General features: G+C 36.3%; 3 protein-coding genes across 4 annotated transcripts; 1 reads left to right on the top strand and 2 right to left on the bottom strand.

Annotated features, from left to right (window-relative positions):
* The first annotated feature begins 917 nt into the window (after positions 1 to 917).
* Positions 918 to 3,347, top strand: LOC113057590 (short coiled-coil protein B). The gene is made up of 4 exons (XM_026225005.1): positions 918 to 978; positions 1,391 to 1,494; positions 2,359 to 2,439; positions 2,558 to 3,347. Exons 2-4 carry the CDS (start codon positions 1,476 to 1,478, stop codon positions 2,698 to 2,700), a joined length of 243 nt encoding a protein of 80 aa, XP_026080790.1. The 5' UTR covers positions 918 to 978; positions 1,391 to 1,475; the 3' UTR covers positions 2,701 to 3,347.
* Positions 3,348 to 3,476: 129 nt separating this feature from the next.
* LOC113057589 (alpha-1,3-mannosyl-glycoprotein 4-beta-N-acetylglucosaminyltransferase B-like) lies at positions 3,477 to 18,190 on the bottom strand. 2 transcript variants are annotated; one of them, XM_026225004.1, is made up of 15 exons: positions 17,670 to 18,190; positions 16,352 to 16,504; positions 16,147 to 16,278; positions 15,402 to 15,535; positions 12,766 to 12,812; positions 12,551 to 12,664; positions 12,169 to 12,244; positions 11,966 to 12,080; positions 11,383 to 11,513; positions 11,145 to 11,252; positions 9,662 to 9,855; positions 8,690 to 8,768; positions 7,320 to 7,395; positions 6,277 to 6,389; positions 3,477 to 4,321 (listed from the first exon to the last, which is right to left on the bottom strand). In XM_026225004.1, the coding sequence occupies exons 1-15, from the start codon at positions 17,755 to 17,757 to the stop codon at positions 4,304 to 4,306; spliced, it is 1,578 nt and encodes a 525-aa protein (XP_026080789.1). In that variant the 5' UTR covers positions 17,758 to 18,190; the 3' UTR covers positions 3,477 to 4,303. The 2 variants fall into 2 exon arrangements, with proteins under 2 accessions (XP_026080789.1, XP_026080788.1); XM_026225003.1 differs by lacking the exon at positions 3,477 to 4,321 and having other exon boundaries at positions 6,216 to 6,389.
* Positions 18,191 to 19,569: 1,379 nt separating this feature from the next.
* Positions 19,570 to 20,904, bottom strand: LOC113058128 (saxitoxin and tetrodotoxin-binding protein 1-like). The gene is made up of 6 exons (XM_026225809.1): positions 20,743 to 20,904; positions 20,509 to 20,651; positions 20,353 to 20,417; positions 20,155 to 20,265; positions 19,946 to 20,050; positions 19,570 to 19,698 (listed from the first exon to the last, which is right to left on the bottom strand). Exons 1-6 carry the CDS (start codon positions 20,857 to 20,859, stop codon positions 19,631 to 19,633), a joined length of 609 nt encoding a protein of 202 aa, XP_026081594.1. The 5' UTR covers positions 20,860 to 20,904; the 3' UTR covers positions 19,570 to 19,630.
* Positions 20,905 to 21,250: the final 346 nt, after the last annotated feature.

Here is a 21,250-nt window from a genome sequence, read left to right as displayed (position 1 = left end):
TGTGTTGTTTTTACTCAGATCAGAAGTGAAATATTTGTTGTGATGATAATTGCTTTTAGGTTTGGTATCTGAAAGTGTTTTTTTTTTATATCTTTTTTTTTTCACTTGGTCTTGTTTTGTCTTCTATTTACTCAACAATTTCATACTGTATTGAAGAATGTGGGAAATGTTAATAAATCCCTTCCAAATATATATACTGCTATAGCTTGGCTTTATAACTTGTATGTTTATGTTTTTAGAAACTGAGGCTTAAAATTACATTAATTTCTGGTAATTATCGTAATATGGACTTTTAATTTTGAATACAGTTCTGAACTAAACTGTACTGCAAGTAGAAAGCTATGTTGTATAGTTATGTAGAGATAATCGAGTATATGCAATAAGAATACATAAAATTAAATACATACCGATACTCTCACAGATAAAAGATGAAAGGCGTTTGTAAATGCTTAGTGATATTTTATGTTAGTGGATTTTTTGTTGCTAATTAGCTCTAATTAAAAACGAAGTATCGACGGCTCATTTCAGTGAATCGGTTGAACAGGTCTCTCTGGGTCTGCGTTTCCTAAAAAGCATGAACGGTTTAATCCACGCAATGCAATCAGTTCACGCGGCAACCCGCTTTGAAACGATTCTTTGTAACGAGTACTTCTAATTTGAATGAAGTCGTATAAAAATAGCAATAAAATAAACAAATAAACACAAAATAAACAGATAAGTAGGCCAATCTAATACAAATGTTTTTTTTTTTTTATCTTATACTGAGATCATATATTCAAGTCACTTTAAAAAAGAAAACAGTTTACAGTTGGAAAATTTGTCATTTGTGAATGTAAAATCAGCTCAGAAATATAATTTAAAACACATTTATTTTGTGTGATCTAAAGGGTTAATTCTTAATCCCTGACGTCAGACTCCAGAAGACGTCGCTGTGGTCGTGTTGGATCTCTTCTGCCGGTCTGATTTCACGTTGGGAAGGTTTGGATTATATTTACATAATTTATTTTTATTTTGTTTAATTATATGTGTAACGTTATACGTGTAGGCGAATGAATGAACTGTGCTTCAGCGGGGACTGTAATGGGCAGTGTGTTGGTTTGTTTACCTCATCAGCTTTGTGTCAGCTAACGGCAGCTAGCAGCATTTTTTACGATAAAATGTGAAAATATTTAGCTCTTTATTCTGCGTACTTTGATTTAGCCCATCCACAAAATGACGTAATACTATCATATTACACAAGCTATACATCCACACTGTACTGTAACTGTTACACTGCGCATGCTATGTAGTCTGTTATGTAGCGCCTAGCATTGCAGCATCAATGAAAAGACTCCACATTATGAGTTTATGACTGAAAGCCTCTTTGCAAACTCCCGGTCTGTGTTTGTAGTTTCCACCAGGCCTTGGGCTCATCCTGAAGTGTGTTCACACGAGACGCAGCCCTGCATTTCAAAACAGAAGAAGAGCATTTCGCCATGAATTCTGAGATGGATGGTGAGACACTGGGTGGACTCAGCACGAGGATTCATCCTTAGTTTCTTTGCTTTATAGTGCAGCACACAACAGTAGAGTTTCAGGAAATGTTTATTTAATTATTAAATACTATCAAAATTAATTAGACAGTTGTTAATAAACAAGTATAGATTGATGAACAAATGCATTATTAACATACTATAACATTTGGAAAAAAACAAAAACTATACTGTATTGTAATGTATATGATTAAATTGTAAAGAATGTCTCCTAAATTTTCATTTAACAAATATCAATTATACAACATACACAAACAATATATGTGCATACTGTACATATTTATACACATACTTACAATCTACAAATGCATACAAAATATAAAGGCACACATACATACATACATATCTACATAGTTCATATGTAAACTCTATATAAATTCTATAATTATAAATTACGTATTCTTTATATTAGAATATATCATATTATGTTTTGTAATTTAGCTACTAAATCAATTATTTACTAAAGTAAATAAAACATAACTCAAAACATTTACTAACAAATAATAATGTTTGATATATCTTTAAAATGCATATGAATTCAAATATTTAATATCCTCGAATTTAATAATATATACCTTTCAAGCTAAAATAATACTTTGATAAGTTGTTGTTGATCACCCCAAATTATTTTATTTGAATTCCAAGGTAATTTAATGCCAAGTATAGCTAACCATTTTGCTATGTTCGATCAAAAGGCAATACCAAAACAATTCATAATGTCTTTTAAAACTTTATTCATTTCTTTCTTTCTTTATTAATAAGTGTTAAGAAACTTTCTAGTGATTCCCAAGTTTGCAAAGCATGTAATTCTGAATTCACCTTCCAGGTGACATAGAAAATCAGGTGGAGTTGGAGGAGAAGACCAGACTTATAAACCAGGTCCTTGAGTTGCAGAATACTCTTGAGGGTAAGTAACCAGCGCTGAATGGTTTGTCACATAGTATTAACTAATGCTGAGTTCTTTCATCTTTTTTATATTGTATAGCAAGCATTAAGTTCTGTCTTTCTCTTTCTTGTTTTGGCAGATCTCTCAGCTCGGGTGGATGCAGTAAAAGAAGAAAATCTGAAGTTAAAATCAGAGAATCAGGTTCTTGGGCAGTACATTGAGAACCTCATGTCGGCATCTAGCGTGTTTCAGACCACTGACTCCAAGAGCAAACGGAAGTAAGAGAGCATCCCTCTCCCAGAATCCCTGGTGTAGACGGCAGCCCCACGCAGATAAACCCTTACCACATCAGCTCATTTAAAGTTCCCATAGCATTCATTTGATCCTTATGCCACTAAGATGGTAAATGTTTACATTTATCAGTATTTATGTTCGTTTACATTTCATCTAATTACATAAAAAAAAAATCATTTTATAAAGAAGTTTTTATATGTGTTATTTTGTAGTTGTTTTTTATGTTCAGACAGGTTATGATCATTTTATTTGTAATATTTTACATCGTTTTTGTCTCGCTAAACAAATTGATAATGGTTTAAAAATGTAATATGTATTTTGTACTTGATTTCATACGTTTGCGTTGTAGATGAGGGTACAGCTGTGATGATGTGACCGTTGCTCTCTCCCGCTGAGCTGTTTGTCTGGATCAGTACTGATTGTACTCAAGTTGAGAGAAAACATTACAGGTCATTCTAATCAGGGAATGAAATTTAGACCCTTTTCTTGGTGCTATCAACAGAAGGGAGTTCTCTGGCATGCATCACATCTGTGCCTCTGAATAAATTAATGTATTTTTTGTGTTTGTATGTGTTGAATCTTACCATTGCGTGGCATTGCAAATGCCTGTTTTAATTAAAACAAATATAATTTGCTGTGCTGTGAGTGAGTCCTTCTGTTTAGGATTTTTAGGCCCCTGTGGTGGTTTGTTTCTCAGTCAGTCACCTCACTTCATCTGGGATTCAAGTCTACACATATTAGTCTTTGGTAGCCACCTGCTCTCATCAGAGGAGTGAGGAACTGAGTCTCATAGGGTAGCATTGTCTTCCTCTCCTCCACCCTCGCTTCAGATTGTGAATCTGCAACTGAATGTGTGTCTCCCATTTTTCACAGGATTACCAAAGTTGTTCGGAAGGACAAATCAACTAGTGTATAAATATGCAGCAACCAGTATGTTGGAGTAAGCAAACCTAAGATTAAAGCTGAAATGTTTACATTTTTTATGTTTTTTTTTCTTAGTCAAACTTGATTAATTTGCAAGTTGATGTTCTTAACAAAATGTGAGCATTATAGTGCAATCAAGTCTTATACAGTAGCCCTGGTTGGACATATCTGTTTGTTTAACCAATGGAAGATGGAAAGATTTAATTTTTTAAATAATTAAAATCAATTTTGCAATTTTACTTTGTGTTGCTGGTAATGAAGAATTTAAAAAAAAAGATTATGACATGAGCAGAAAAGAACACAATGATGCCGTGACAGTTGAAACAGTTGGTATTGCTGCCATTTACTGACAAAAAAATATTTTAAATAATTCAGTATAATATAAAACATGGTCAAATCCTGCTTGTGTGGTCCCTTTAAGTTATTTTGCAACACTAAACAATAAATAGAGTAATTTATACAAATCAATAAATCAAACAAAACCTTCATGGGCCACAATAAACAAATAACATTGTAAACAGGTTTTTCACTCAGCTGTCATTCAGAACACATACAAGCACGGAGAGGTTCACTTCCAGACCAGCAGCATGCGCTGTTGTCCGCAGTAGGGGGTATTACATGTTACCATGCAGATCAAATTTCTCCTTTCTCAACAGCTCAAACAGCGTCAAACTTTAATAAAGATCTGTCAGAGAAAGAGATGTGACTTTTAAGCAAACCTTAGATACTGTGTCACAGCTACAAACATGGCTATTGAAAACTATCAGTGGGTAACAGGAAGCACAGACTTCCTCAAAAAGGCATTTTCTATTATAACCAAACAAAATAGAAAGAACTTACAGGTAAAGTTACATAGAAATATGAATACAATGGTGACTGATAGTGACTAAAATTAGGAACACTGTGAGATACTGAAATACCGTGAATGCGTTTACAAGAATTTTGCAAAACATATTCAAATTAGATAGCTCTAATTATGCTCGGCTCTTTCATTTTTAAGCATTGTTGGCTTGATCTCCTAACTAAAAAAAGGACAACTTCAACTTTCTGTTGTAGGGAAAATCTAGGGGTGAAATGCTCGTTTTCACTCAATATCCTCAATATCTTTAGTTTTATTATATTCATAAGAGAAAGATAGTCTGTACCGATTTTTCCCGGAAAAACACGACCGGCTGGAGGCGTGATGTGTGGGCGGAGCTAAAGAATCACGAGCGCCAGTAGGCTTTTGCGTTGAGCGTTTGGAAGTTGTGACATTACCGTGAGGAAAAAAAACCATCATCCAAAACAAACAATGGCTAACAGTCAGATTCAGCGTATATTTATGATCCAGCATCAGATCCAGAGGCTGAAACTGAACGAGAGCAGCAGCAGCAACGACTCGCTCCGAGCGGGGCTCGAACCCGGGTCTCCGGCATGGGAGGGGACGCACTAACAAGGAGGCAGCAGTTTTACTCACTGCCTGCGGTTCCAACACACGATTGTGACCCTTTTTCGTTGGGATTGCATCATCCTTAAGAAATAAACGATGTGCAAATCCGTCGTCAAACTGGGCCTTGTTTGTAAAACAAGCATCTTCGAAATGCAGGGAACAAACACAAACACTTTGCACAACTCCGTTGATGCTCTGTAAAAATAAACTCCATCCACTGGTCCCTTAATGCTGTTTTTTTTGGTAATCTGTGCAGGGTTGTCTTGCCCTGGCAACCAAAAACACACTTCTTTTGTGACTTTTTGCGACGCTCTCGCTCTGATCAGTGAACGTCCGTTGTGCTCTCAGTGCTCTGCTATACGGGAGCGCGCGGCAGACGTGCCCTTAGGACCCATATAAGGAAATTCCGCTCCATCTAACGTCACACAGAGCCATACTCGAAAAAAACTTTCCGAAACTTGTGACAATCCGGAAGGAGTATTTTGGAACAAAAATACTCCTTCAAACGTACAACTTAATTTTTGAAACTTTGTCCATGTTTAGCATGGGAATCCAACTCTTTAACAGTGTAAAAAACTCAGTATGCATGAAAAAGCATTTCACCCCCCCTTTAATGATTTTTATAACAAAAACTGTTAAATGAACAGATTAAATTAACAAAAAGCTAATTTAGCATACACAGTTTGGACTCTCTCTTCAAGGCTTAATTCAAGTTGCGGTGTTTATGTGAAGACAAGAAATGAAAGAAAACAAAGGAATCTGTTGAAACTGAAAAACTAACATCAAAATCATCTTCAAATGGTTAATAAAATAAAAGATTAAAGTTTTCAGAAAGAAAGGACAAATACATTTAAAAAAAAAACGTAAGAAAGAGAACAACAAATGACGAATGCTACTCTAGATTAGCATTATGCTGTATTGAAGGACCCAATAACCCCCCTAACAAATCCAACGAGTGCTTTCCTGCTCTTGTGTGTCATACAGATGCCTTATGACCTCTTCCTTACTTTCATTTGATTTAACTGTAAGAGTGAAAAAATACCACTTTCCTTTCTGAGTCTTTTATTTATTTATTTATTTATTTATTTTAATTCTTAACTGCATTTCTTTTTGTTATGTATTACTCATGCCAGTATGGCTTTCTCAGAATTTAATGGTTAGGTAAGGTCTGTTTCTAAGGGTCATTTCTAGATGGTATGAATGTGGTTCACCTCACTGAGAAGGACCCAGACATCAGAATCAGAGTGAACCAGGAGTCGCATGGCCGCTGTTTCTCCTAACGCTCCATCCACTTCTCCCTCAGCCACTCCATTCTTGAAGGAACCTAAGAAAACAGACATTATATGACATATCCCATCACAAAATAAAGAGAAACCACCTGACCTCTTTCAATCAACACATTGCATAAGAGGTGCCACGTTTTGATGCTGGTCGGATGTGGACACTCACACACATTCTGGCATGCTCACATACATTTGCATAACCACGTTTGATCTCACATTCCTTATTGTGGTTTATCCAAATATTTGAAAACAATCTAGTGTGTATATTACAGACATGGACATGCATACTTGCTCATGTTTCTGATCAGATAGAGTCTCAGAATTTTTCAGGAGTCTTTGATAAATATAAAGCGTTTATTTGTCACTTTTGATCAATTCAATGCATTCTTGCTCGATAATAATAATAATAATAATAATAATAAAAACTTTAAAAAAAAACCTTTGAACAGTATTTGTACACTTTGAAAGTTCTTTATTCTTTTAAATATGAAAAAAAGTAATGACTTGAGTTTCAGTGAGTGAGACCCATACTGATTATGCAAATGAGAGAAACATTAGAACAATTTAAATTGAGTCGCAAGTCTGTGTGACCAGTTCAATAAGAAAACGAAAGCACACAACCTTTTTTCAGTACTGGTTCAAGTATGCTGTCACAGTTTCACTACACTCTGTGTTCTTCAATAGTGGAAAATAAGAAAATCAAACACGGGTTATAAAACTGAACATCACAAAAATCAGCTTTTAAATTAAAAATAAATATATAAATAATGAACACGTTCTTTATTAGTACAGGTTTTTGATACCCACCCTATAACTACAGACCTCAGGCCAAGTCTGGAGTTCCCTGTAATTATCATGATTATCATCACAGCTAGCTTTACAATACCTCTTATGTAAATATTTAAATCTTACAAATGAGTGACAGAAAAGGAAAGAAAAGAAGAAACAGGAAATCGAATATGGTTGAGTACCTATCTGAACAAAACCATCAGATGAGGGTTTACAGCAGGCTAATTCTCGTCTCGTCACCCTCTCTTTCACAGATTTCTGTAATACACAGATATACCTGTTAACACTTCATACTTCAATGCAAATGAAAAAAAAAAAAGTCATATCAGGAAGTATTTACAAAAATCCTTGTCTAGCAGGTTTGAAGTAAAGCTTAAACTCAAACACAGACTCAAACTCATTTGTTTTTGGGTGTTAGTTTTCAGTTGTCTTAGAGAAATGTTTACATGGCTTGCAAGCACAGGAGCAAGGCCCCATCACGACAAGCAAATGAATACAAACGTTCACTTACAAAAAGGGTGTAGTCACATACAAGCTATGACAATACCAATATACAGTATTTTACACAGACTGAAACCACCCATTTTCCGGGCAGCTTTGGATTTGTAAATTTCAAACTTTGGGATTTCTAATTATTTAAGACATTTATAGTACTCCAGGGATTAACAAAAAACGATTAAAGAAAGAATCACGAAGCAAACCCACCAACAACAAAAAAGTGGACTTAAAAAAGACTGTGTGCCTATTATCTTTTATGAGAGAATGAATTACAGACCCATAAATCATAACAAATGACATAATCAAATAAAAATTGTCAACACAATATAAAATTATTGGGAGTATACAAGTAGGGAGACTCAGTGTGGTTTCCAATGTTTCCTAGCAGAGGGTGGTTGCTCACTGCTGAGCACTTTTTATTCTGATTTGTTGTGATTCTCTGATTGGTGGAGCCTTCTCTTCAGGTTTCATGGGTAGTGTAGTCATTCACCTGGAATTTAGCTGTTAATATTGTTTTTTTCTTTTCTTTTTTACTGATGCTTCAACAGAACCTCATGGTCTGTCCTGAAAGGTTTACACTGCGGTTCAAATGTTTAGAGTCAGTAAGATTTTCGTTTGCGTGTGGAATTTTTTGTTCAAGGATTCGATAAATTGATCAAAATTGAGAGTAAACAAGCATATCTCGGTATCCACAAACACATTAATCAGCACAACTGTTTTAAACACTGATAACAATATTATGTTATGAAATGTTTGAGCACCAAATCAGCATATTAGAATGATTTCTGAAGGATCATGTGACACTGAAGACTGAAAATTCAGCTTTCCATCAAAGGAATAAATTACAGTTTATAATATATTAAAACAGTTTTTTTTATGTAATAAATATTTCACACTATTTCAGTTTTTACTGTATTTTTGATCAAATAAATGCAGACTTGGTGAGCATAAAAGACTTATTTCTATCAAAAACAATGATCTACAATCTTTCTGCTCTCTCATACCTTTGAATGCTAGTGTACACAGATCTTTTTTGGCATGATACTGTACTTACATTAGTAGGGAGCACCTCCACTGTAGTGTTGTAAAACCTGTCACCATTTGTCTCAATATTGCCAGATCGAAAAAGGTACCTGGAAGTGAGTGGAATAAAAATATAGAAATATTAATCAGCAAGTAGAAGTTTCACTGTAAGTACATTTGTCTAAATTGTTTAAATGTTTCTCATGACATAGATGTTGACGATAGAGTTTAACTTAAACTGTATAAAATTAATAGGTTTTGTAAGTTATGTATGTAGCTTAAAAAAAAAAATTCTCTGTGCGCATTGCATCACTCTCTGTCAAGTGACAGATTCACCCATTTCCCACAATTTCATGAAGATAGTACTGAAAATGTCCAGATTTTCTTTACAAGACTTTCCCCAAATGTCATCTTAGTTTTCAGCTCATTGTCAGTATAGAATATCCTGCTCAGAGGAACTGAAACAGAAGCCATTGGTTCATATTCTTTCAGCAGGGCAAACTCACTTTAATATAAGAGCGCACAGACAGACAGCGGGGTTCATTTACATTGCCACTGGGTTTTTACTTCTACTGATATATCCACGTTAAGAGATATTTACAATAAGCCATGGCTGCTGAAAGACAGAGTCCCCTAAACATACTGAGCCACATCAAGTTTTCTTTCACAGATAAAAGGATAGTTTACCCCAAAATACCTGTACGACTTTCTTTCTTCTGCAGAACACAAGATTTTGAACAACACTGGCCTTCACTGAATATCATTGTATGGAGAAAAAAAAAATGGAAATGATTTCCAAAATATCATTTTTGTGCACGAAAAAAACAAACAAACAAAAAGACAGTTTTGGACTACACAAGGGTAAGTTAATGAAATAATGTTTTATTTCTCATCACATGCAAACTGGATATAGGAACTGGAACTTTAGCAAGATTGCCTGTTCCCGTGTAGTGTACACATTATATACTCATCATCAAATGAATGACCTGCACAGGTGTCTCACCCTTTGACAGCTTGGGGTGTGCTGAAAGTAATGAGGATGTAATCTCCTCTTTTGGGTGTGAGGCCCCAGAAGAAGTCCACTCCATTGTAAGCTCGCTCCAGAGTGTGAGACAGATATTTCTGCAGACTGCTCCTGAGTTCTGCTGGTGGGTTATTGTGACCTTTGAACAGCACCTGATTCCCAAAGTCTTTATCCTGTACATCACATAAAATCACAGACATACAGAAAAGTGCTGTTCTGAAACCTAGTGAGCGGACATGCAGCATCCTAGCTGTAATAGAACTTAATAAGGGAGTGATTTGGAACACTCTACATAGGCATCATGAGAAGAGACCATTCACTTCGGATGCTCTGGCATTTGATTTGGTGACAAGATCCTGTCACTCATATGTTGTATTGTCCTCTCTTGTCCTTGAGCATGCGAGTTCAGGGATTTTTCTCTCAGTCCTGCATTCTTTTGTGTAGGTATTGTATTTGGGGCTTGGTGTCTGGACTCTATATACTTTGGTTTCGATCCTAGGATCCTGACAGTCAGTCTCCGGGCACATCTTGTATCATGTTGTCACCTGTTTCCTATAGACTAAAGTACACGGCTTATGTTTATGTTAACTTGCTGCATGCTCTTCTGTCTTGACATTGTGTTTGGTGGTTTTTGTGTTATTTTTTTATTATTATTTTTTATTTATTAATAAAGACGTTTTGAGTACATCTGGGATGTTCTGTGTTTTGGTTCGGTCGCAACTTCTGAGGAAACCATGCCTGCTTGTAATTATTATAATTTGTTTTGGACACATTTGGAACTTTGTATTGCTGCATTTTTTTTGGAAATGTTTCTTTAAAGGTGAAGTGTTTAATTTTCTTTGAAGTTAAAATTCCTTCCCAGTTTATTTTTCAGAGAAAACAACATTACCCATTGGTTGGGCGATGTTCCAAAATAAAATGATAAAATAATAAAAAGCAATTACGATTGGTGCCATTAGCACATTAGAATTAACACACTTCACCTTTAAGATGAATTGCATGAGTTGTGTTATTTCATATTCAGTAAGTCATTATGGAAATACAATGTGCTAATATAAATAATGTAAATGCTCTCTTTGCAATGTAGATGAGCTGTTGTCTACCCTTACACACATATAGAACTATTTTACTACAAATGCTTCTTGCATTATAATATTATAATTTTATTTAATATTTTATAAAAAAAGTTTTCATTTTTATATTTTAAATTTTTAGTTTGAGGTTTTTTGTCCATTTTGTGTGATTTTTTATTTATTTATTATATTTATTTTTTATGAATGTTTATTTTAGTTTTAATTTTGTCTTTGCCACTACTTGAAATGATTGACATTTATTTATTTATGTTTTTTATTTCATGTAACATTGCTTTTATGGTTTCAGTTTTAGTTTTCATTAAATATACTAAACCTTAGCATACATATATATGAAAATCTTCATACAAGGAAGAGGAAGTTTGAATTACCTTTAGGTTTTGAATTTTACCGGGGAGTGAGGAATGCAAACCAACATGCTGAAACAGGGAGGGTTTGTAAGTTTTCTTCAGTCGGGCCTTCTCATTATCGCAGTGTTTCTAAGTGCAATGAATTACAACAATAAACAATGAAATGTCTTCAATAAACAGTGAAATGTCTTACACCAATCTCACAAATAAATAAATAAACATTCAAACAAAAATAAGTGCATATTATATTCAAACTTACTGAGTCTTTCTCAGGATTACACACTTTAACCCACAGGATGTGATCGAGCAGCCAATCTATCGGTTTCTCTTTGTGAAACATCAGGAAGAACTCCACAATCATTGGTAGATCTGATGTGCGGAAAAGCTTGCCTAGAATATGAAAAATTAGCGATTTACTTAATTTCATGCTAGGACACAAATAGTATCATAGATCTGGTCATAGTAAACAGTATTTATGGGAGCTGTGAGACACTGACGATGATCCCTGAAATCTGATGCTACTGTAAGAAAACCTGGTTGATTTAAGAGACTATTTGAATAATCAAGAAGATCTGAACTGAATTATTTTTAATTCAAATATGCAAATAAGCAAATCCTAACAGAAATTGTGTTCGAGTTTTAACAAAGAGGGCTCATATTATAAAAGGACCATACATTTGGATTCACAACTGAGACTGCGCAACTAACAACTATTTATCAATGAACTACTGGTTCAGCTGTACAAATAACAAAACGGCACACATATGAAACGACTGATCAAACAGAAATGGTGAGGATAGAAAAGACAGGACATCAATGAACAGAGAGGACAAGGCACTGACCAATGAATCCCAGCCGGGAAAACTCCAGGAAAAGCCACTCCTCTGAAAGCACATGCGCTATATGTTTTTTCATGGACTCAAAGTATCCTTGTTTTGCTACAATATCATCCTCAAGCTGAAACACACATGCACAGACTCAGACTGATAAAGGCAATGGAACATAGAGCTAACAATGAGCTGCATGACAGTGGCTTTGGTATTACCTGGACATAGTATGTGCCCTTAGACTGTGCATACAACATAAGGAAACTGTAGTCAAGGTTCTGCTTGGTCCTCCATCTATAATCAGTAAAACACGTTTCACAATTAAGACACCAGAACAGTGCTCTCTTCCACCCTCAATATCCATAGCTGAAGTGCCCTTGAGCAAGGCACTGAACCTGCTCCTCGGGCGCTGGAGCAAATAGCTTCCCACTGCTCTGTGTGTGTTCACTATGTGTGTGTGTTTCCTATTCACTGCTGTGTGTGTGTGTGCACTTGCATGGGTTAAATGCAGAGCACCAATTCCGAGTATGGATTAGCATACTTGGCAAATGTCACGACTTTCACTTTTTTTCATATTGGCACAATAGGTGAATCGCTAACCTGACACGCTCCTTGGGATCTCCAAAAGTTTCCTTCAGGTTACTTAAGTCTGGGTAATAGTGAGGAGACGGAGAGATCACCTCTATCACTCCAGAACTGACAGCATCTGGGAGACTACAGAGAGTGAAATACACAGTTACTTGCACTGCCAGCTTAAAGAAACATGGAAACATCTCGTATGATGCTGATGTGCAATAAAAAAAAAAAACACTCACTTGGTCTGTACACTCTGGACAACAGCTTTCACAAATCTTTTATTTGTCTAAGAGAAGAATGAAATCACATATCAAGAAATAACAAAGTGCACTACCGTTCAAAAGTATGGGATCAGTAAGATTTATTTTTTTATAAATATATATTTTTTTTCAGCAAGGATCCATTGAATTGATCACAAGTGACAGTAAAGGTATTTATGATGTTACAAAAATGTTATAAAAGATAATTGCTGTACTCTCTGTTCATCAAAAAATTTATTGAAATTTCTTGGTACCAAAATCACCATAGATCATGTGATACTGAAGACTGCAGTAATAGCTGCTGAAAATTCAGCTTTGCCATCACAGGAAATACATTAACACATTAACAAATCGTACGGATTCCCAACTTTTGATCGGTAGTGTATATATTGTAAACAATTTCTGCACACTGCTCCAAGATCAGTAAAAAGAAGAACATTTATGCATATCGTGAAACATTTTTAGCTCCAGCTTATTGTATTAAAAGAGCCCACAAATTCACATTAGTTCAGATCAACCACAGTAAAGATATTTGTAAACAAAACTTTTCTTTGTATACAAGTCCAGTCCTCACGTACCACTGCTCTGCATATTTTGCATGTCTCTCTTATTTAAAGGGTTAGTTCGCCCAAAAATGAAAATTATGTCATTAATAACTCACCCTTATGCTGTTCCAAACATGTAAGGCCTCCTTTTATCTTCGGAACACAGTTTAAAATAATTTAGATTTAGTCTGAGAGCTCTCAGTCCCTCCATTGAAGCTGTGTGTACGGTATACTGTCCATGTCCAGAAAGGTAAGAAAAACATCATCAAAGTAGTCCATGTGACATCAGAGGGTCCGTTGGAATTTTTTGAAGCATCGAAAATACATTTTGGTCCAAAAATAGCAAAAACGACGACTTTATTCAGCATTGTCTTCTCTTCCGTGTCTGTGTGTGAGAGAGTTCAAATCAAAGCAGCTGGATTTCCGGTTCGCGAACGAATCATTCAGTTCACCAAATCGAACTGAATCGTTTTAAACGGTTCGCATCTCTAATACGCATTAATCCTCAAATGACTTAAGCTGTTAACTTTTTTAATGTGGCTGACACTCCCTCTGAGTTCAAACAAACCAATATCCCGGAGTTATGCATGCACTCAAACAGTACACTGATTGAACTGCTGTGAAGATGAACACCGAGCTGAGCCAGATAACGAACAATAGACTGACTCGTTCACGAGTGAAGAACCGGTTGCATCGGTGTTCGGATCACCAGTAGTTCTTTCGGACAGTTCGATTCGATAAACCAGTTGAAGAAAACGGTTCACCAGTTCTTTTGCGCTCGACGTAATGGCGTCATTGGCGATAATTGCCCTTGATTCAAGCCTGCGGTTTACCCGCACCCATAACACTAGCACAGAATCAGTTCAGAATCAATCACCAAAAGAATCAGTTCAGTTCAGACGCTCTGTGTGTCGGTCTGCTTCACGCTGAATCACACATGCGCAGTATCATCAGCTCCTCGGTTCACGAATCGGACGCGTCTGACAGAAACGGTTCTTGACTCGTGAACGAGTCAATGTTTTGTTCGTTATCTGGCTCGGCTCGGTGTTCATCTTCAGTTCTCTCTTCACAGCAGTTCAGTCAATGTACTGTTTGAGTGCATGCATTACTCCGGGATATTGGTTTGTTTGAACTCAGAGGGAGTGTCAGCCACATTAAAAAAAGTTAACAGCTTAAGTCATTTGTGAATTAATGCGTATTAGAGATGCGAACCGTTTAAAACGATTCAGTTCGATTTGGTGAACTGAATGATTCGTTCGCGAACCGGAAATCCAGCTGCTTTGATTTGAACTCTCTCACACACAGACACGGAAGAGAAGACAATGCTGAATAAAGTCGTCGTTTTTGCTATTTTTGGACCAAAATGTATTTTCGATGCTTCAAAAAATTCCAACCGACCCTCTGATGTCACATGGACTACTTTGATGATGTTCTTCTTACCTTCTGGACAATATACCGTACACACAGCTTCAATGGAAGGACTGAGAGCTCTCGGACTAAATCTAAAATATCTTAAACTGTGTTCCGAAGATAAAAGGAGGCCTTACATGTTTGGAACAGCATAAGGGTGAGTTATTAATGACATAATTTTCATTTTTGGGCGAACTAACCCTTTAACATGCTATAACTCTGTTCCAATAAACAGGATCCCTACACAGTGTCCACTGAAGTTAACTTCACTTTGGATTCATTCACCGATTTGCACACTGCCTGCAGTGTCTTCACAAACATACGAAACGTAGAGAAGTGACATAATATACCTCTGTAAATAGACATCAATTGTCTCGCACACTTTAATGCCCGGTCCCTTCGAACTGGGATACTGACGGACTATCCTGTGAAGTACACTTCGCAGGGCACTTATGGTCAAATAGAACAAACTTCTGAAGTGATAAGAAAAACATACAGCAGTGGCACGCGGGGGCTGGACTGGACAGCTCATAACATAAAGTGGCTTCATAGGAATTCATTGATATAACACCATAAAGTTTAATGCAACCTTACCAGAGGAACAAAACTGATAAAGCCAGGAGAGATATAAGAGAACAAAGAGCACAAGTAAAAGGTTACCTCGGCAATAAAGACTACAATGACAATATCTTTCCTCTCGGCAGTTGATAGGTCAAATAGGAGAGACTGGAGTGTGTTCACTAGATAACTCTGTTTCTGCCTGTGCACGGTGGGCACCCCTAACACCAGAGACACTGTGTAAACAGTTAAAACTGTGTGTCAGCTTGTCTTCCTATGGTGAGACTGCATTACAGTGATTATGCATGTGTAAAAATATTAGAAACAATAAAGCTGACAAAGTAAAAGAAACACTATGATAGCATATGTTCAAAAATAAATAAAACATCATAATACAATTTAGATTAGCAGGAAAATTAAAAGTGCTCATGTTTAAGTGAAGGGCTTTTAAGGGCTAATTAGAGTTTCAAATAAAATGTTGCAACTGTGATGCTTTGCTGCTTTCATGATACTCAGCAGGCAATTTAAAACTACATAAACACTGCTGGCAGTGTAACATCAGAGATGCATGAAAGAAAAGAGCAGCATTTATTATGCAAAAAGAAGGCCAGAATGTAGTATGCAAATATTACAATGATATCTTTGCTTGTGGTTTCATTTTATAGATGGGAAATTGAGATCTTAGCTTCTTATGAAAAGCCACAGCTGGTCTTTTTTCCCTTAATAGAAGTTTAAAACATTAAGATATTGATATTACCTATGCCAAGTATGTTTAAATCAAATTAAATGGCTTTATTGCAAGCATTGTAACAATAAAAAATAGCAAAAAATGATAATGGGAACAGACCTCCAGTGCGTCGCTGCCCCAGGTGAACGATGGGTTTCAGACTGTCCTCATCCTCCTTCAGGTGAGGCAAGTAGATGTAGGCATTAGGCTGTGAAAGCAACAAGTGCCGAAGGACCCTCTCTTCTAATATAGCTACAAATGCGGATAAAATACTGCATAACTGTATAGACACAAATATTACAGCAAGAAATGTTCATGGACTCACCTGAGGAGTTGCTGATTGTGTGATTCAATGTAGCAATGCTGCGGTTTTGAAGTTGACCAAGCACTTTAGACAGTTTTTTTGATAAGACCTCCCCTTGTTGTTGTGCCCGCAGTAACCTCTCATAGACCGAATGCAGCTGAAATGGCAAGTTATCTGAAACACAGAAGTCATCTCGTGATGTGAATTAAAGTATTAAATGTTTCGGGTTGAAAACAAGTTCATTAAGCTTTATTAAAGTGAAAGTGAAAGTGACGTGACATTCAGCCAAGTATGGTGACCCATACTCAGAATTCATGCTCTGCATTTAACCCATCCGAAGTGCACACACACAGAGCAGTGCACACACACACACACACACACACACACACACCGTGAACACACACCCGGAGCAGTGGGCAGCCATTTATGCTGCGGCGCCCGGGGAGCAGTTGGGGGTTCGGTGCCTTGCTCAAGGGCACCTAAGTCGTGGAGCTGAGGGTGGAGAGAGCACTGTACAAGCACTCCCCCCACCCACAATTCCTGCCGGCCCAAGACTCGAACTCACAACCCTTCGATTGGGAGTCCGACTCTCTAACCATTAAGCCACAACTTCCCCCTGATATTAACAAGTTATATCAATCATCATGTTTAATTACTGCCTATAGAAACTCAAAGCTGATTCATTTGGCTTTTTGCTAACTACAATTCTTCCAAACACAAGCTAACCCATATAACTTTAAGGAAGCTTTTAGCGTTTCAGGAAGTTTTGTACTGGTGAATATATGCTGCTATGGATGGTATACATTCATCTCTGTTGATGAGCTGCAAAAGTTCCTCTTTGCCTCGATGCACTTTGTTATATGGCATATGATTTCATCTAATTCCTACACTGAAGCACAGGGCTTGTCAATAATGTTACTTATTATATTAAATTAAATTTAAGATAACCAGAACCAGAAATCACCTTTTTAACATGTTATCCATCTTTTGTATTATTGACATCATTTAATTTAATAAAAATGTAATTATGTCCCACATGAAAGAAACCGAATTCCTGCAATACCAGTTTGTCTGGCATACAGCAGTCTAGACAGCCACGTCCTATGTGGTTGACAGCTGACAAAAAAAAAAAAAAAAAGGAAAAAAACTTAATTTCTAAAAACTAAAATCTAAATTACGGCTTCTTTAACATTGATATACAACTCCTTCAATTCTAAAATGTCAGTTACAGAAATTGTCAAACAAACAAAACAAGAAAATTGTTAAGAAATTTATATTCCGAATAACCAATCGGAATAGCTATTTTTTGAGGTAGTCTTCACAGGATGATCATGCTCACCTGACTTTGATGTGTGCCAGGAGGTTAACAACATCAACGCATATAAAAAACAGGCGACAAAAAAAAGTTTGCCATACAAGGACCTCATCTCATTCCACAGAAATACCAGAATATACTACTCGTAAATTCTTGGCAAGGCGGCAAAACCCTCGAGATATAAAAACTAAGAAAAGATTAGTTGCTGCTTCTTTCCCGCGACGTCTGGATGATCCTTTTAAAATGCACCCTGCTCTCTCAGACCAGGTCCAGGTCCGCTACATTGTGGCGAAACTAGCTGTAAGTTAATGCCTTGGTTCCTCACGAAGGATTTAAAAAGATTCCTCTCACACCTCCTGAGCAGCAGCAGCGCCATCCTCCACCTGTCCAGCTCATCAGTATTCATCCAGTCGATGCATATTCATGAGGACGCGGCTGATAGTAGTATACTGTCGTGTTCATTTTTACATATTGCGTTTAATCGTCTGTCAAACGTCTCCCCTCTTTGGTCATTAATGATCCGGAGCTTTCCGACTCAATGAAGTATTGTATTTGGAGAAAGTGACACCTAAGGGTGCAGTCCGTCAACACTTAAAACGTGAACCTCTTTCTTGGTGTCCCCAAACTCTTTATATTTGTTACATGTTGAAAAAAGGCATAATATGTCTTTCTTTCTTTTTTTTTTAAATTCCTTTTCAAACCTCCATTGATCAAAATCAGGGCTTCGACTTGTCTTGTTGAATAGACCGGTAAGCTTAGCCTATTATTCTCGTTGACCTATTTCACATGACCAGTCAAATTGACGTCTTTAATGAACAAATAAGTCTGGAGACATATGACACATGGCTGCCCATATGGCTATTGCTCAATTTTATCACTTATTTTGATTTTGGGTCGTTTTATTTCTAACAGATTTCTGCTCGTTCTAAATCCGATGTAAAGTATAAATATGCGCGTGACAAGTGTGACAAGCTACTGTCTGTACTCTATGTGTGTGCATTAGTGCAGCAGCGCAGTAGATTATACGGTGATTAATTTACCTGTACAATAAGCTGTTTAGAATGCGCATTCTCTTGTTCAATTTCGACCACCCAGTAATATAATCACACATGTCTTGTGGAGCTTTCGGAGTATACCTTTATTTATACTTTTAACTGTAAATGTGGAACGCTTTTAAATAATTATTATAATCCTGTTGCGCCCTCTATAGGATCAGCGACTAGTCGACGTCAAGCATTGAAGTCGATTAGTCTGTGCAACCACTAATATGTTTGTGCTGTACATGTGGAAGAATTGACAATAAAGCAAACATGACTTGATATTTATCCATTTTTGAGGTAAATATATGTAAATTAGTGTTTTTGTTTTTCTCGAAAAAAATACATGTTCCCTGATTACTCATGTAGTGTTAATTTACTATAAAATAATACTTGCTCTAAAATATATTAATAATGCACTTATACTTTTATAATCATCCTGCAGGGTTAGCTGTGTAATGAGCTCCTTACAGTCTGGCAGAGATGCCTGACTCAAACTAGACTGGCCAAGAGCATTCAAGACCACTGACATCATATTGTAGAACTACAGAAGAGGATTTCAGAAAATCATGCTGTGTGCATCAAGTACCCTGAATATACACAGTACTGTTTTTTTCTCCCTCTCCCCGAAGTGATGCAACAGGTTTTGAGAATTCTAGTTACTTGGATTGAACTGAGTGTGTAAATATCTGGACTTTGGGCAATTGGGAAACACCCCTGTCAGAATAACCTTGAGCCTTTAGAAATGAGGACAAAGCCGAAAGATACAGAACTTACCCACACAGTCACATTCATAATAATTTGTTTTCTGAGAATATATAACAGTGTGTAATGTTTATTTTTGTTACGAGCTTTTATTTAAACACATACACACAATGACACAATAATGAATAACAAAAATTCTTTATTCAATTTTACTTTGTCATGGTGGTTTCATGCATGCATATATTATTGATCTGATGTGTCCAAACTTGGCTTCTGGTCAGATGAGTCGTCCTTGACCACATGACAGAGTTCTGCAATAGGAAAAAGAAATTATAATGTGCAATTAATTCAGTAACTCTTAATTCTGATTTCTTTTTGATTTGTGGGTTAAATTATGATCTAAACATGTTCTAAATTTAGTGAGATTTTCCTGTAACTTCTGTATCTGAAAACATGTTTTATACAACATTTATATGTGATATTGAATCTTAAATGACCAGGAGCTGTAGCTGCTCTACATCAGAACTAATAACTACAAGCACTGAAACCCAAACTGACCTGTTACTCCATCATAGGAGTACTGGGTTTCTCTTTTCAATCCAAGACATTCAGCTTGCTTCCAGTAGTTGTCCATGTCAGACTGAGTTCGGTTGTTCTCTCTCTCTGCAGGAACAAAGAAGAAATAACTGAATGCTTTCACTTCACAATTGGTCATGGAATACATAATTTTTATATGATTCATTGTGTCTATATGGATTGTGACTTACTGAATAAGTATAAAGAATATATGGTCTCATTTTTAACTTGGCTGTTGAAGTTTATAGTGAGACAGTCAGGACACGATGGCAAGAACTTGCCCTTTGAAACTACGTCATTTCCTGTGCACCAAAAACACCAACATAACATGCATTAGTACTTAGAGCCAATGAGTTTTACCTGAAATAAATAAGCCTTCGTTAACTTACCACTGGCATACCAAATACTATCATTAACAGTTGTGTTAATGGTGCAAAATCTACACTTTCCATTTCTGAGAGTGAGAGAGATATCAGATTCAGAATGCTGGTCATCATAATGATAAAACTCATTTAGTTTAGCTTTAGATAACAGGACAGCCTTACAGCATATCCCCTTGACTGAGGGTTAAAGTTTTCGGAAGCGTGCTTGGGCCAAACTCCATCCATGAGCTGTTCACAGTCTTCAAGATATCTGTAAATAAGTGGTGATCAGCTATGCCTTCAAGGAAGATCCATTTACCCATGAGCTGTTTGGAAGAGAAAATAAGATATATAATCTCCCATAGTGTTAGTTTGCTATAAAAGAGTACTTGCGCTTAAATATATTAATGCACCTACACTTTTATTGTCATCCTCCAGGGTTCGCGGTGTTATGAGCTCCTTACAGTCTGGCAGAGATGCCTGATTCAAATTAAACAGGGCAAGAAGAGCAGCCAAAACCACAGAAGTAGACATTGTAGCACTTCAGTAGATGATTCTTTAGAACATTACGCTGCACCACCTGGGGAACAAGTACTATATATAGAACAGCTTATCACATATTGTCATCTGGATGTTCCGAAGTGATGCAATAGTTTGCTTTTTTTTTTTTTTTTTTCACTGCCAGTAATCTGAAACAATTTAAATGGGTAAAATTGTGGACTTTAGCGACCAGGAATGCAAAACATTCCTGTAATTGTCTGTAACAAGTAATTGTGGAACAAAATAATTTTCTTATTTTTTTTTATTGGTACAGTCTTTAGGGTACATAAAAAAAAAAGAATAAAGAAAATTGTCAAAGAAAAACAATATTTAAAAAATATATTTACAATAACAGTATCCATAAAATATATTAAATCAAAGTCAC

This window comes from Carassius auratus, chromosome 39 (genome assembly GCF_003368295.1).
Source record: "Carassius auratus strain Wakin chromosome 39, ASM336829v1, whole genome shotgun sequence".
NCBI lineage: Eukaryota > Metazoa > Chordata > Actinopteri > Cypriniformes > Cyprinidae > Carassius > Carassius auratus.
This window is presented reverse-complemented; position numbering and strand designations above follow the sequence as displayed.